Source organism: Phodopus roborovskii, unplaced genomic scaffold, assembly GCF_943737965.1.
Source record: "Phodopus roborovskii unplaced genomic scaffold, PHOROB, whole genome shotgun sequence".
Lineage (NCBI taxonomy): Eukaryota > Metazoa > Chordata > Mammalia > Rodentia > Cricetidae > Phodopus > Phodopus roborovskii.
In genome coordinates, this window is record NW_026126517.1 from 48,211,738 (window position 1) to 48,226,474 (window position 14,737).

At 35.5% G+C, this 14,737-nt stretch overlaps 1 protein-coding gene across 3 annotated transcripts in view; it reads left to right on the top strand.

The window, feature by feature from the left end:
* Znf280d (zinc finger protein 280D) overlaps nucleotides 1-14,737 on the top strand; it is an 83,782-nt gene that overhangs the window by 51,307 nt on the left and 17,738 nt on the right. For all 3 annotated transcript variants that reach the window (XM_051197918.1, XM_051197915.1, XM_051197917.1), the window contains 3 exons: nucleotides 1,130-1,192; nucleotides 4,743-4,861; nucleotides 5,003-5,039. In XM_051197918.1, the coding sequence (XP_051053875.1) occupies nucleotides 1,130-1,192; nucleotides 4,743-4,861; nucleotides 5,003-5,039 (219 nt within the window). The remainder of the gene's footprint in view (nucleotides 1-1,129; nucleotides 1,193-4,742; nucleotides 4,862-5,002; nucleotides 5,040-14,737) is intronic.

Genomic DNA, 14,737 nt, shown 5'->3' on the forward strand with positions numbered 1-14,737 from the left:
GTATAAATTCTTTACTAATACTTCTACTTAAATTGAAGAAATAACCATTTGACCTCTTCTGAGATCTGAAATTTTTGAAGAATACTTCTTAAGTCTGTAGTGAGCCAGAATAGTTATTTTTCTGCATACAAAGCCTGTGTGATATAGAACCATTTACCTAAGCATACTTTATAATCACTACAAAATTAAAGCCCCACTGCCAGAGATGAATTCAGCAGATTTGTAGGTAACGTAGGATTTTACATTTCTAAAAGTTCTCAGGTGATGCTGATACTGTGATGTGATTTTACTTTTAGAAATAACTGGTAAACCAACTGTGGCTTTTAGTACAAAAGAGTTAAAGGGCATGTAAGAACTATGATCACATGGCTAAAAGTATAGTTGGTAACCTTTTCTGTTCTGTGTTGAGCGGAGGCATTGTTTTAAATTAGGAGTCCTTATTTTCATTTTGTTTTTAGAACTGCTGCTGGTAATCTTAAAGACCTCTATTGAAATATTTGACATTAAAAATGTAATCAGTAGCTTTTACTTAAAGTAATTATTACTTCTGTATCATTTATATTTTTTGAAATTAATTTGGATCCCCTTCCATCTATGTAAGCATGCTGACTTAAAAGTGGTACATTGTTGCTGGTAATGGTTCATATCATAGTGAAATTATATCATTAGCAGAAATTAATAATTGTTTTCAATGGTTAACATAAAATTTTAGTTTAATTCTCTATTTATTCCCCTTTTTATGTAACACATATAGATGTCAATAGAGAAAACACAAAGGTATTACCCACAGGAATGCAAAGATGTCTCAGCAGTTAAGAGGACCCATTGCTCTTTCAGAGGATTAGGGTTCTGTTCCCAGGATCCATGTGGCAGTTACAACCTTGCGTACCTTCCTTTCCAGAGTAAAGTAGGAGACCCATAAGTCTTGGCCCATAAGTTTGAGATCAGTGTGTAGAAGTCCCATCTTGAGAGGAAGGTAGGGGATGATGAATTAAACAGAAAAGAGAGCAGTATTCTCATCCGTGCTATTTTGTTAGAAACTTAAGTATAGACTTTAAGTGTATAAAAATCAGTGTGACTTTCTGTTCAGTAAAAGAATTGTAATCATTTTTTTTTTTTTTCTTTTCAGCTTTCATAGTAACCGTCCAAGTAAAAGGTTTTGTATATTTAAGAAACATTCAGATAATCTCAGGTAAATGAGTGATTTTTATAAAATCTTCTATTGAACAGTGATTGTAATTTTTTTCTTATGTGATAATTTTTTACAGCTAGAATTCACATATTGTGTTAGTTGCTTTCCCTGTTCCTATGATATAAATACCCGACAAGCACCTTAAGGAAGGAAGGGTTTATTTTGGCTCAATCTGTTGTGGAGAAGTTGGGTGGCAAGATATTGGGGTGACTGGTCACATTTTACCTGCAGTCAGGCATAGTTTGATGAATACTGCCACTTGGCTCTCTTTCTTCTTTTTATTCTGTCCAAGACCAATCTGTGGGATGGTTGGTATACCTACACATAGAGTGGGTCTTCCCACTTCCTCACAGAAGTGGTGGAGGTTTGTTTCTTAAACCCCTTAGATTAATAATTAAGATTAACCATTACACATGCCATATTCTTAACTTGTTTAACATGTAATTTTAATACATTTTAGTATGTTCAATTGTGTATCTATCAGTCATAGTTAATATGTGCACATTTTCAGTATTTAAAAAGTAATCCCATTTATTAGTACTCATTCCCATTTCCTTTCAATTCTGCCCATTCCCAAGCAACTGTAAATGTACTTTGTGTTGATATAAACTAGTTCATTCTGGATGTTTTGTAAATAAATGGGATGGTATTTTGTGTGGTCCTTAATGACTGCCTATCAAGGTTCATCCATGGTGTAGAATATTGCATCCCTTATAGAAACTAATGAATAGTATTTTAGTTTACTTTATGGATAGACCATAGGTTATTCATTTGGTTAGTTTTACATTTTGACGTTATTATAAATAACGTCAAATTATAAATATATGAACACTTTCTTTTTTGTATAAGTTTTTACAAACACTCATTTCTCTTTTGTGAGTAATTAAGATTAGGTTTGCTGGGTTAAATTCTAATTTCCTGATAACCCTTTGAGAAACTCATAGACTTTCATTAGTTTCACTGTTTTACATACTCACTAGTACTATGTAAGAGATACAAATTTTTGTATCTTTCTAGCATTCATTACTTGTTTTTTATTACAGGTATTCTATACTTCATCTTATACTAAAGGCCAAGAAGTGGTATTACAGGCATTCTAATATATACAAAATGCTTTGTCATTGTAGTTTACTATATTTTTTTAATTAACCCAGTGCCAGTGTGTCTGTTGGTTGCTTGTGACTAGATGTTACTGGGTTGTGTTACTATAATTAGATCAAATGTATGTCATAGTACTCATGGTAAATTCATTGTGGTAGTGACAGATGGGCACCAGATGAAGTACATTTGCATTGTTTGATGAGAACAAAAATAAAGCTTTCCAATATTTTAATATTCCAGAGTCATCATGGATATATAGGAAAATTAGAGCAGGGTGGTGGTAGTGTATTTCTTTAATCCAAGCACTTGGGAGGCAGAGGAAGGAGGATTTTTGTGAATTCTAGGCCAGCCTGGTCTACAGAGCTGATTCCAGGACAGCCAAGGCTACACAAACCTTGTCTCAAAAAACTGAAAGGAAAAAAAAGATATATGGGAAAGTAAATAAGTTCTTTATTTTGTGTATTTTTGTGGGTGTTTGCATGCACACATAGAACAGCACACATGTAGAGATCAGAGGACAACTTTCAGAAGTTGGTTTTCTTCCTTTTGTGGGTTCCAGGGGTTGACCTTAGGTCATCAGCTTATTCATGCCAAGTGCTCTTACTTGCAAAACTATCTCATCAACTGGTTTCAGTTTTTAGTAAATGGATTGCACTGGGATGTTTTATATCAATATATATATTACTGAAGGAGGTTGAGTTCAGCTTTGTATGAGGTGAGTTGTAGGTGAGTTAGCCATGTAGCTTGGGGCTGTCAGAAAGTTAGGACTGAATTTGTAATGATGTGAATCAGTGCACTGAATATGGGCTTTATTTCAAACCTATTTCTGGCCCTTGTCAGCTTTGTCTTTGGTAGACTATTAAGCTAATACTAGCTAAAGAGATGGTAATTATAGCATCTGTTCTTCAAGTTGTAAAATTTAGGTGTGATATGTTTAAACCAAGCATACACTGAGTATTCCACTACTGATAAAGTATTCCACTACTGATAAAGTGCTTCATAGTAAATATTTTAGGAAAGCAGAGACAAGTTGGAGCCTCAGTGTCAAGTAATGGCATTAAAACACAACCAGCCAGGAAGAACCAATTTGGGGATTTTTCACTTGTTTTACCAGTGCAGCCTGTAAGTGGAATACACAGTATGTTAGAATTTCAGGGGAGATAGAGTGAGCTATTTTCACATTCAGAAAATTAATTATTTACTATGTGTATGGTGTTGTACCTTCATGTATGCCTATGCACCATGTTCATGCCTGGTTCTTGCAGAGGTCAGAAGATGGTATCTGCTCCCCTGAAACTGGTTTTTTACTGATGATTGTGAGCTTCCATATGGGTGTTAGCAGTTGAATCTAGGTCCTCCAGAAGAGTGGCCAATGTCTTTGCTGAGCTCTTTCTTCTGCCCCTAGTTTCACTTAAAAAAAAAAAAAAAAAACCACACACACTTTGTTATCCAAGACAGGGTTTCTCTGTGTGACCCTGGCTGTCCTGGAACTCACTCTGTAGACCTGGCTGGCCCCAAACTCACATCTCCCTGCTTAGTGCTGGGACTGAAAGGCATGCACCACCACATTATAAAACACTATGCTGTGACAAACTGCACACATGCATGCTTTGTTGTTAAACTGACAGTAACAGTAACCACATTGCATGGGTCATTTCTTTTTATCACCTAAACAAAAATAATTTATTAAAAAGTTTGTAAAGAATCTTATAGTCTGTCAGAACATGGAGCACATGCCTTTAATCCCATCATAAGATATTCAAGGATGTATACTTCAGTGTTTTAGTTAATACAGTATTAAGTGAAGATAGCACCAGTTGTGGTGTGAACATTAATGCATAGCATGCACTTGATAGTAACTCATGTGATGGATTTTTAGGGCCTTTACATTGTTTTCTAATTTTATCTCTGCCTAAATGAAACCCTAGATTGCAAATTCCATTAAACATGGACTACACCTGTTTTTTGTTCACCGTTATATTACCTAGTGATGTGGTATATAGAGAACCTTATTCAATGTAGATTAAGGGAATGACTGTTATATCTTCTCCTTTGATGGCAGAGGAACAGTGTGGCTTGCCTTTATTAATGCAAGTTCAAACAGAGCCAAGACTATTAATGGGTAGACTCCTGGCCTTTTCAGCTGTACAAAAAGTGGATTTCCTAAAACATAAATACCTTTGGGGGAAAAAGGTGTACTGGGAATGAACTCAAAAACTGAGCGTTCTGGGTCTGAGCTCTTCCACTAATCTTTCCCCCATATTTTAAACACAAATGCCTCCCATAAATAAAGATCATCATAACTTAGATATGGCTATATAATTTCTAAAGGTTATGTAAAAGTTATGGCACAAAAAAAAAAAAAAAAAGAAAAATAGTATTGACTATGTATGATTTCATAAAAAATAAAACCTTTTATTGCCTTTTTTTTTTTTTTTTTTTTAAATAGGGGCATTTCTCTAGTGTGCCTTAATTGTGATTTCCTAACTGATGTTTCTGGCTTAGATAATATGGCTACACACTTAAGTCAACATGAAACTCATACTTGCCAAGTTTTAATAGAGAAAGGTACGTATACATAACTATTTCAGATATTTTGTATTTACTATTTTTGGTCAGCCAAAATACGGGCTCTTTACTAAGTCATTTTATTTCACTCATTGTTGCTCATATACTCTTATAAATGTAAAACTTTTCTTCTGATTTCAGTTTCTGTTTGTATCCCAACTTCTGAACGTCTTTCTAAGTAAGTGTAATTTTTATTAAGTGTATTTTTCTTTGGTGTGTTTCAGCACAATTGCATTGTGTGCCTTTATGAGAAGTGGAAAAAAAAAATACTGAAGTCTTTTGTTTTTATTTTTTAAGCTGCTTGTTGAAATAGGTTCCTGCTCTATGGAGCTCATGACCTGGTTCAAGAGAAGTTGGAATTTCCCAAGTTCAAAGTTCTGAGATGTTTCTTACACAAAGGCAGTTACACACGTCCATAACACCAGTGCTCTCTACTTAGCTCTTCTTACCTTCCACATGCGCTTAGATTCTTGTTCTGCCTTATCTTTGTGTCAGATTCACATGTCTTAACATAGCTTTTTTTCCCTCTTCAGTTGGTTCTCTACAAATAACTTTTATTGCTGTGGTCTTTTCTTTGCTTATTTTCTCTGCCATACTTGCCTCCAGAGTAATGTATTCCAAATAATATAGCTGTTTATCTTTTTTGTTTTGTCTGCTTCCTTCATACCTTATGCCTTGAGATTTTAGGCCAGACAGTTGTCTTTTTCCTCGTTCGTTGTCTGTCATTGTGCTATCTTTCTTATTTTTCAGATGCAGAAGCAGCCCAGAGATTTCAAAACATGTCCAGGGTGTACCTGGACAGTGTCCCCTTCGATGGACACAAGTGCTACCTGTTCTCTCTTTCCCAGGAATGAGAATGAACTGACTGTGGGACCTGCTCTAGGTTCTGGCATACCATCAGGCTGAGGCTAATTTGGCCAGAGGCAGCCTAAAAGCCAAACAAATTGAGCATGGCTCCCATTGGTGGCTTTGGCTCTTGATCTTAATCTTGTTGGCCAATTGTGAACAAGAAAAGTCCATTACATTAGTGCTTTGATATCCAAATTAAAATGTAGTCATTTTGGCTCCTGCCCTTAAATGTTCCTCTGCACAAAGGCAGTCCAGAACATGCAAACACCCTGGTTGTTGGGAGATAATGGCTTGTCTAGTCCTCAGACAACATTTCTCAATGACGTGTTCTAAAATTGTAGTTACTTTTACTGTCATTAAAAATATATTGTTCCATATTAACTATAATTTTAATATAATTCTCAATTCATTTTTAAAATTTAAGTTAATTCTGATAGTTTGATCTTCTGTTCTCTAAATTTATTGATGTCTGTTTTTCTATTCTCTAATACTTTAATGTTTGTTTCATTTTGTCAAGATCCTCAAAAGTTCATGTAGGCCTGTTTGTAGCTTTTCAATTAAGGTGTTGCTTAGACCACTATGTCCTCTGCCTTTATTTGGGGATTATTAACCTAAAGTAATTGGGAGTTTTAGGGTGAGACTTCTTGAAGATTCTAAAAACAAAATTTAAAGTAACATTTAATTAATATGTATTTTCTTATGGGTCATTAATATCATCCCTTTGGTTAAAATTATATTATAGTGTAACCAGTAATGCATTAGTGTCTTCCTACTTACATATTAAACTTGCCACTTTTTATCTTAGCTACATTGAGTTCAAATCAATTGTTTTGATTTTAATAAATCTTATATTTTTGTCAGAAATTATTTTCTAATGAGTAATTTCATATAAAACTAAATTTTATCCTGCAATAGGAACAATAGGAGTCTGGTGGGATGACATGTCTACCGAGAGCACTTAGCACATTTGTGTTCCTCTCAGCCCAACTAAAAGGACTCTGTTCTTGCAGCACTGATTGTGTGGATTTTGGAGACAAACGAAGTGCTTTTTATGATCTTAACAGGATCAACAGGCTCTTTAATTATAGTTTAAGCCTATTTTTCTTACATCTTTAAAGTATGTACTTACCCATCCCAATATCAGAGCTTCATGTGTGCTTTTGGAATAGAGATAAAGCCATTTTCAAATGACCACTTTTTTATTGTGTTCCTTGCAATTAACAAAAACAAGTTGATTCCATTAGTTTTAAGCTTCTGAACATTTTTATACCATATATGAAGCATTTCTAAAATCCCTAATAATAGCTTGTATTTGACACTACCCTCTATCACTTTGTAATTTCTTTCAAAAATTGACCAGAAAAAAATGGGCTTTTTCTATTTTTAACAATAATTCTGTATCATTCACAGAGTAGAGAATCTGTTCTTCCTTGGTCATGGTTGGGTATTTACATATTATCTTTCACAGAACTGGTTTTTATAATGTGCACCAAGTTCACTGTCTTGTCTGCCTTTTTTCTTTCTTTCTTCCTTTTTTTCCCCAATTTTAAATGAGACAGTCTTGCTATGTAGCTTATTGTAACTCATGGTCCTCTTCCCTCAGCCTTCCAGTTGCTGGAATTACAGGCATGGCTACAACACCTTGGTATATTTTGCTTGTAAAGTTCTGACAATGATAACTTTTTAAAAATGCTTTAAAGCAACACAAAACTTTATTATAGGCCTTAGTCAAATTTGTTTAGTACTAGTCACCTCTTAATTCCAGCCTGTCTTTACCATTCAGTTTTTGAAAGTAGTATATATACTGGTCACATAAAGCCATCTCATGCCTATGTGCTTTGGAGTTACTCCTGAACAAAAGATAGTTTGTACACTATCAAGATTTGCCATTCTTAGATTTGTATAACTTTGAATTCTTAATGTTTCTGGAACAGTTGCATATCTCTTGGATTTCTTTTATTCATTCATCAGATATTTATTGAACATGTACTTTATGCCTGTTCTGTGTGCTAGAAGTATAGACTGGAATTCTGCTCTCGAGGAGTTTATGCTTTAGTGTTGAAAACAGGCTATTAAAAAGTAAAATAAACAACATGCTAGAATGTGCTTAGTATTAGGAAGAAAAATGAAGTAGAGATAAGGGAAATATGAAGTGGGATTTGGAAGGGGTGCCATTTGATGACCAGAAAAGACCCCACAGAGAGACAATATTTGAGCAGACACTAAGGAGATGAGGAAGTTAAGGTGTGAGCACTCACTGGGTTATGCCTACATGTCTTTACTCTTCCCCCCCCCCCCTTAAGATGTATTGAATTCAGAATCCAACATATCCCTCTTCCCAAGAATAGTAACTGGGTGCTTGGTGTTGAGAAATTAAATGCCTATTTTAGCCTTGGATCAGTGTCTTCTTATAAAAAGTATCCTAAGTACTTAATAAAAGGTGACAGCTGACTCCATATCTCAACTGTACAACTAATGTCCATAATTTATACATGATCTGGGGAAAATCTTCCTAGAGTCAATAAAGCAAGGAGATGTAGGTTAAAATTAGCTTGGTGTGGTGGCACATATTCTTAGTACCGGCACTTAGGGAACAGAGGAAAGTAGATCTCTATGAGTTCTAGGCCAACTACATATTGAGTTCTAGGCCAGCCAGGGCTACATATCAAGACCTTGTGTCAAGAAGTGAAAGTGAAAGGGGGGGATTAATTCTATAGGGAATGTCTTAGAGAATATTGGCCTACTTTTCCATCAACATTCTTGACATTAATCTCCAGATGTTAAAATCTAATGAATCATGTAAAGTCCTAATGTGTAGATTTATCATTTTTCTTAATTGAATCTAAAAACTAATTTTTGTATAAATACTTGGCTTGGGATTCCCAGAAAACATTCCTAAATCATATAAGGTATAGTGTATAATTAAATGCTAGCAAGTACTTATATCAGGAAAAATGATATCCTCATTTATAAAATCAAAGTAGTACATAACAGAGGCAGACTGATTATTAGTACATTCTGCCTCTGATTGTAGGCACAAAGGATGCTGTTATTTCAAGAGCATGTTTACCTTAGTAACCTTTTGAGACTATTATTATTTCTAGACTTTATATCGTCTGTTATAAGTTTCTTTAATTTCTTTTAACTTTATAAAGTTCTGCTTCTTTCCTAAATGGCTTCCAGATTTAGTGCCCAGTTCTGTATTCTTAGACCCTTAAACAGATTCTATGGTGTAGTAAGAGTGTAGACTTTGTAGTAGAGTACAGAGTTGGAGTTCCTGCTTTGTTTACTAGATATGAACGACTCAGTATATTTGACGTCTCTGCCCCAATTCCTCATCCTTAAAATGTAAATCACAAAAGAGGTTGAGGAAATTAAAAGGAATTAATATATGCTTATGGTCTCTGAGAGTGCATAGCATATAGGAGACAGAATGAAAGTAAGTGTGTAGTTGTAACTGTTGCTATGTTGGCACCTGTGGCTTCATTTCTGTCTACATTTTACTGAAAGATAATCATCCTGATTTTCAGCCCACCCATGTCATTTCACAAATCATTACCTCTGATTCTCCTTTCTTACCTTGTGTACAGAGTTAGTGTTGCAGAATGTGCAACCATTAGATTTTGGTGTTTAAGTGCACTACATTGTATTTTGAGTGAGTATTTATGAGTATTCTAGGTTTGTTTTGGATAGTACTATCATTGTAAATTTTATTACAGTCTTCCAAATTATATTACTGCCTTGTACTTGATACTTTATGGCCCATCTCATACTTTCAATCTACTTACTTGTGATTTTTGAGATCCTTCTTGAGCCTTTCTCTTACTAGCTTGGTATTTGACTCTTTTTCTATCTTTGACTGAAATATGAGACCCTAGTGATGTTAATCTTCCACACTGAAAATCTGTTTATCCACACCACTGTGATGAATGGTGCTATGAAAAGAATATCTGCCTGAAATAAAGTAGACAGATGGGCTTAGATCCTAGTTAAATACTCTAGTTCCAGTAAAATTTAACCCTTGCTAAGCCTCAGGTTTCTCATTACTAAAAGAAACTTATTCTTTGTAGGGCAGCTATAACAAGTAGAAACAATGTATGGAAATCAGTGGGTCATGTTACTAATTGAAATAATTTACTTAAACACCAGGCACTTAGGAACTGGCCATTGCTACCCTTGCTCTGCTGCTGTCTCTGCTTCTGTTCCTGCTGCTGCTATAGCTGTTATGCTGCTTTTGCTGTTATTTGGTGATGACAGGAGACTCTGGTGACTGGTTATCTGGAATCTCATGGATGAGAGTTTTAGTGACAGTCCATCTGTACTGTAGTTACAGTTTTGACTTACAGTTCAGTCGGCAATATGTTCTTCTCAACTACTGGTGAATGGCATTACAGTGCTTTAAATAATTATGAACTTTTCTAACACCAGAATTGAATGTGGTTTTGCCTGCCTTTTTTTTTTTTTTTTTTTTTTTTTTTTGGTCTGAAGACTATGGAACAACATTGCCTCATTGAAATGTAGCAAAGAATCCTCTCTGCTTAGGACAATACTCCTTTTAAAATGATACTTTCTTCCTTAAAGATAACCTTTTTATTAATTGACTTCAACTACGCATTTTCAAAATTCCCTAACTGCTTATACAACCAAATTTTATGAAAACGCATTAATTGTACTTTCTTTCGTAGCACTGAAATAATTTTGAAAAGTGATACAAGTTTCTCCAGTGTTAAGTCATACTGAACTTTGGCATGAAGTTGCTGGATTTTTCCCCTCTTTTCTCAGTTTTCCTCCTCCTGTGTTCTCCAGTGAGCCTATGTAGACTCACTATAAAACAGAACTGAAGTCAACTATTGCTATATTTTCTGAGATGCTTGTTTTTGGCTGAAAAAATTAAGAATAGAAAGATGAGTCTCTCACCTGGTCTGGTAGTACATGCCTTTAACCCCAGCATTCAGGAGGCAGGTGAATCCCTATGAGTTTGAGGCCAGCCTGGTTTACAGATTGAGTTTCAGGACAGCCAGGACTACATAATGAGATTGCTTCTTTAGAATAGTAAAAAGAAGGAAGAAAGGAGATCTCTTAGCCTATTTCATAACTGAAGAACCCATGGTAAAATATTATCTATAGCTCAAGTCTAGTTCATTGAACAAAATATCATATAAAATACCTTTTGAAATAGCTTTCAGTGCTTGCTTAGTTCTGAGTGTGCTTACTAAGTCTGTGCTAACCAGAAACTCCACTGTCTCACTGTTAATGGAAAGGCTACTTTATTTTCATCAAATTAAGTTGGAGGTTGTCTTTATTTTGAAGATTTAAATGATATAAAATACATTTACAGATGCAAGTAATGTTTATTATACTTTATTAACTTCTCAAATATAAAGACTACTGGGAAGAAATGAAAATTGAAAACTGACTTTTCTTGAATTCCTTTCTGAGTACTGAATTTTATGCTTAGCACCAATGGTACTCAGTGTCAGAAATTAGAATTGGAGACATAACTGAAACATAACCAAGGTTATATAGAAAAAGGGAGTCAGAACAGTAAACAGGAACTCTACACTGAATCCATGTTGTCACAGGGACACATGGTTAGCTGATTTCATAATTACACAAATATTTCATACTAAATATAAGTTACATTGTATGCTTTTTGTGTAATACTACATTAGAAGGACCCCAAAGTGAAATGCCATTTTATTATACTACCGTTAACTAAATCAATATTTATCATTTTTCATGTGTGCAAATAATAAGTAACTTTTATTGGTGAAGGCAACCTTTTCCTTTAAACATTGCACTTGAAAATACTGATTTGGTTAAAAAGCACTCTTGTTGAATCTGTGGGTGTTGAATAACATGTAAGGAGCTAATCCATTATTTCTTGTTAATTTCTATCCTCAGATGTTAGAAAGTTCTGACTCTAGTCATAATCCAAGTGTAGAGTTTAAATGTCATATTCATTTCATATATTTAAATTAGTACAGGGTGAAAAGCAAACCAGGCTGATCTGTAAGGTCATATGAGGCTCTTTCATTCTGTGAACCTCTGTGTGGTGACTTTGGTAATTGGAGATACTGAAGATCTTCCTCCTGGATCTCAGTCATTAGATCTCAAACCAAATCTTCCAAGAACTCAAGCTGTGTTTCTTTATCAAAGTAGATACAATGCATTTGGGTTCTTGTCTGTCTGTCTGTGTATTTCATGTGCACTGGTGTTTTGCCATAGATGTGGGGTTCCCTGGAACTGGAGTTACAGATGGTTGAAAGCTGCCATGTGGGTGCTGGTAACTGAACCCACATCCTCTGGAAGAGCAATCAGTGCTCTTAACTGCTGAGCCATCTCTCTGGCCCCCAGATATAATGCATAGGGCTTTGTGTCTAATAGTATGACATATATATGGACATAAAATGGTTTCTGCAACTTAGTTTTCTGCACAGCATCCTGTGATAAGCAAGGAACACTGAGAGACCAAGTGAGATGGAAAGATAACTTCCTTGTAGTCTGTCCATTTAGACAGTCTGTAGCAGTCTCCACCATTAGTTCTGAGGTCAGTGTCACTCTTCCAGACCTCTGGTTAGAGGACTTTGTTATAGGTAATAAATGGGTGGAAAAAGTAATTTGGAGGTATGCTCTACTGTTAACTGAGCCTATATTATTGATCTTAAATTTTACATTTTTATCATATTTTGTTTTGTTTGTTCCTTATGTCACTTAAAAAACAAATCTATCACCAGGTGGTGTGGTGGTGTATGCCTTTAATCCCAGCACTTGGGAGGCAGAGGCAGGCAGATCTCTGTGAGCTCAAGGCAAGTCTGGCCTACAGAGGGAGTTCCAGACAAACCCTGTCTCGAGAAACAAAAAACAAAACAAAAAAACAAAACAAAAAAAAATAATCTATCTAAAATTATATTTCTGCTCCTTAGCATGTATTGACTTCTGTGCTGGAAGTCAAACCTAGCGTTTGAAACATTCTGACTACTTCTCCAACTGTTCACCAGTCAAGTACCAGAGCCATGTCTCTACAACAGAGCAGTAGTAGCCCCAGCCCAGCACATTCTAGAGAAAGTGCCACCACTGACCATGTTCCCATGTTCTGGATAACTGAGGTGATAGTCTAGCTTTAGATGATCAGATCAAATCCTCATGTTGAGCATGGATATGACATTTTGTACTAGAGAAAATAAGACTAGTCCTAGGGAATATCAATGGAAATTAATGCCTGCTATGTTTGAGGGTATGGAGGAAGCATGGCAGAGTATTCTAGCAGTGGAGTTGCTCAGGTAGCTCTTGTAGAACTCTGAAGCTCCAAACCAGGCAACAACAGGTAACATTTATTGATGGCAGTAAGTATGCCAGGTAGTCTATAAATAATTTAATCATTCTGAGAAATTGTTACATGCTCTTATTATCTTGAGCTTATGGTAGTAATAATAATAATGGTAAGCCAAATAATTTGCCATAGGTCATGTGACTGTTAAGTAGATAATCTCAATTCCAGTTTTGACCATCTGCTTTCAGAAATAAAACTACTAAGAACTGTTGTTTATTTGGTTGTACCTATGATTCCAGGTGAATTTCTTCCGCCTTGGTTGACTAGCCGTACAAATGGATAAGATACAGCTTCTCTTTCAACATAAGGGCAGACAACAAGTGATACATTCCTAGCGTTGGGACATATTGAGGGCAGCATTTCTGATGCATGGCAACAAAACAAAGAGTGATATGGAATCAGTCTTTTGGCAAGATTGATCTGACAGCCACACTTTTGTTTTAGGGTCAGAAACATTTTGAGGGATAGAAATTTCTCCTTCTTCTTCTTCTTCTTCTTCTTCTTCTTCTTCTTCTTCTTCTTCTTCTTCTTCTTCTTCCTCCTCCTCCTCCTCCTCCTCCTCCTCCTCCTCCTCTTCCTCTTCTTCTTCCACTTCTTCTGGGAACCAGTGCAGTAGGACTGTGATGTGCAGCCCATCTGTTTAACCTGCTTTTTGTGGCTTCTCAGCTTTAATACTTTAGGTTTCAGATGCTTTTATCTGTAAGAGTAAGGCAGTTGTATAATGAAATCTTGGAACTCCTAGGTAAAACCCTATATTTTTGTAATTTTGTAACAATTGAATTGTTAGCTGATTGGAAATAGCTAAGAAAAATGGCATCATCTTGCTTTGGGCTTTGGATGTTGACGGTGAAGTTACCTGTATAAAAATTATGTTAGGAGTGAATGGTACCTGCATGTGGATGTTTTGCAGGCATCACAACATCTCTGCGTCCAAAACTTAATTTGCCTTCTGCAGAAATGGCTCATTTCCTCTGAATTTCTTATCTTACTTAGTTAATGCCCATCATTGTTCTGATTATTCAAGGCAGACATTTGTTCTGGGTTGTGTTTCTTTCTCCTCATATATCTTTGTCTGATAGACTTAAATTCTTCTGTTTCCAATTTAGTTACAGCGTCCTAAAGTCTTAACTGTCATGGTCTTCTCTGAACTGACCGCTGCAATCTCTTCTATTTTGTCTTTTGACTACTGTTTTATTTATGTTCTGTCCTCTGTGTCTGTGAGATGAGTCTGTACTGTTTAACTTATGTCACTGCTATCTTGTTTCATGGTATTTTTATTTTTTTATAAATATCTTTTTTTGCTTTCTCTTGGGTTGATCTTCTGCTTTGCTAACTTCTGTCCCTACTAAAGAGCCAAGTTTCATCGTGCTCTTTGCTGTCCCTTTCCTGTCTCCTGATCATAGTGGCTCAGTTCTTCAAGAATCCACTCTATCACATAGATATTTCTTTTCTACACATTTTCTTACATATTTGTTTCAGTGCATTTCCTCGACAATGACCTCCTCGAGAGGAGAGACTGTTTCTTGGGCCCAGAACACTTAGTACATGGGTTTATGCACAACATGGTAAATGTCTAGTTCTGGCATCTAATCTAGTGCATATATCCGTTTGTTGACACGTATCAGAAAAAATGGTCAGAAAGATGTTCTTGGGATTTCACTGTTCTGCAATAGTCTGATGCTGTGCTTTTTTAA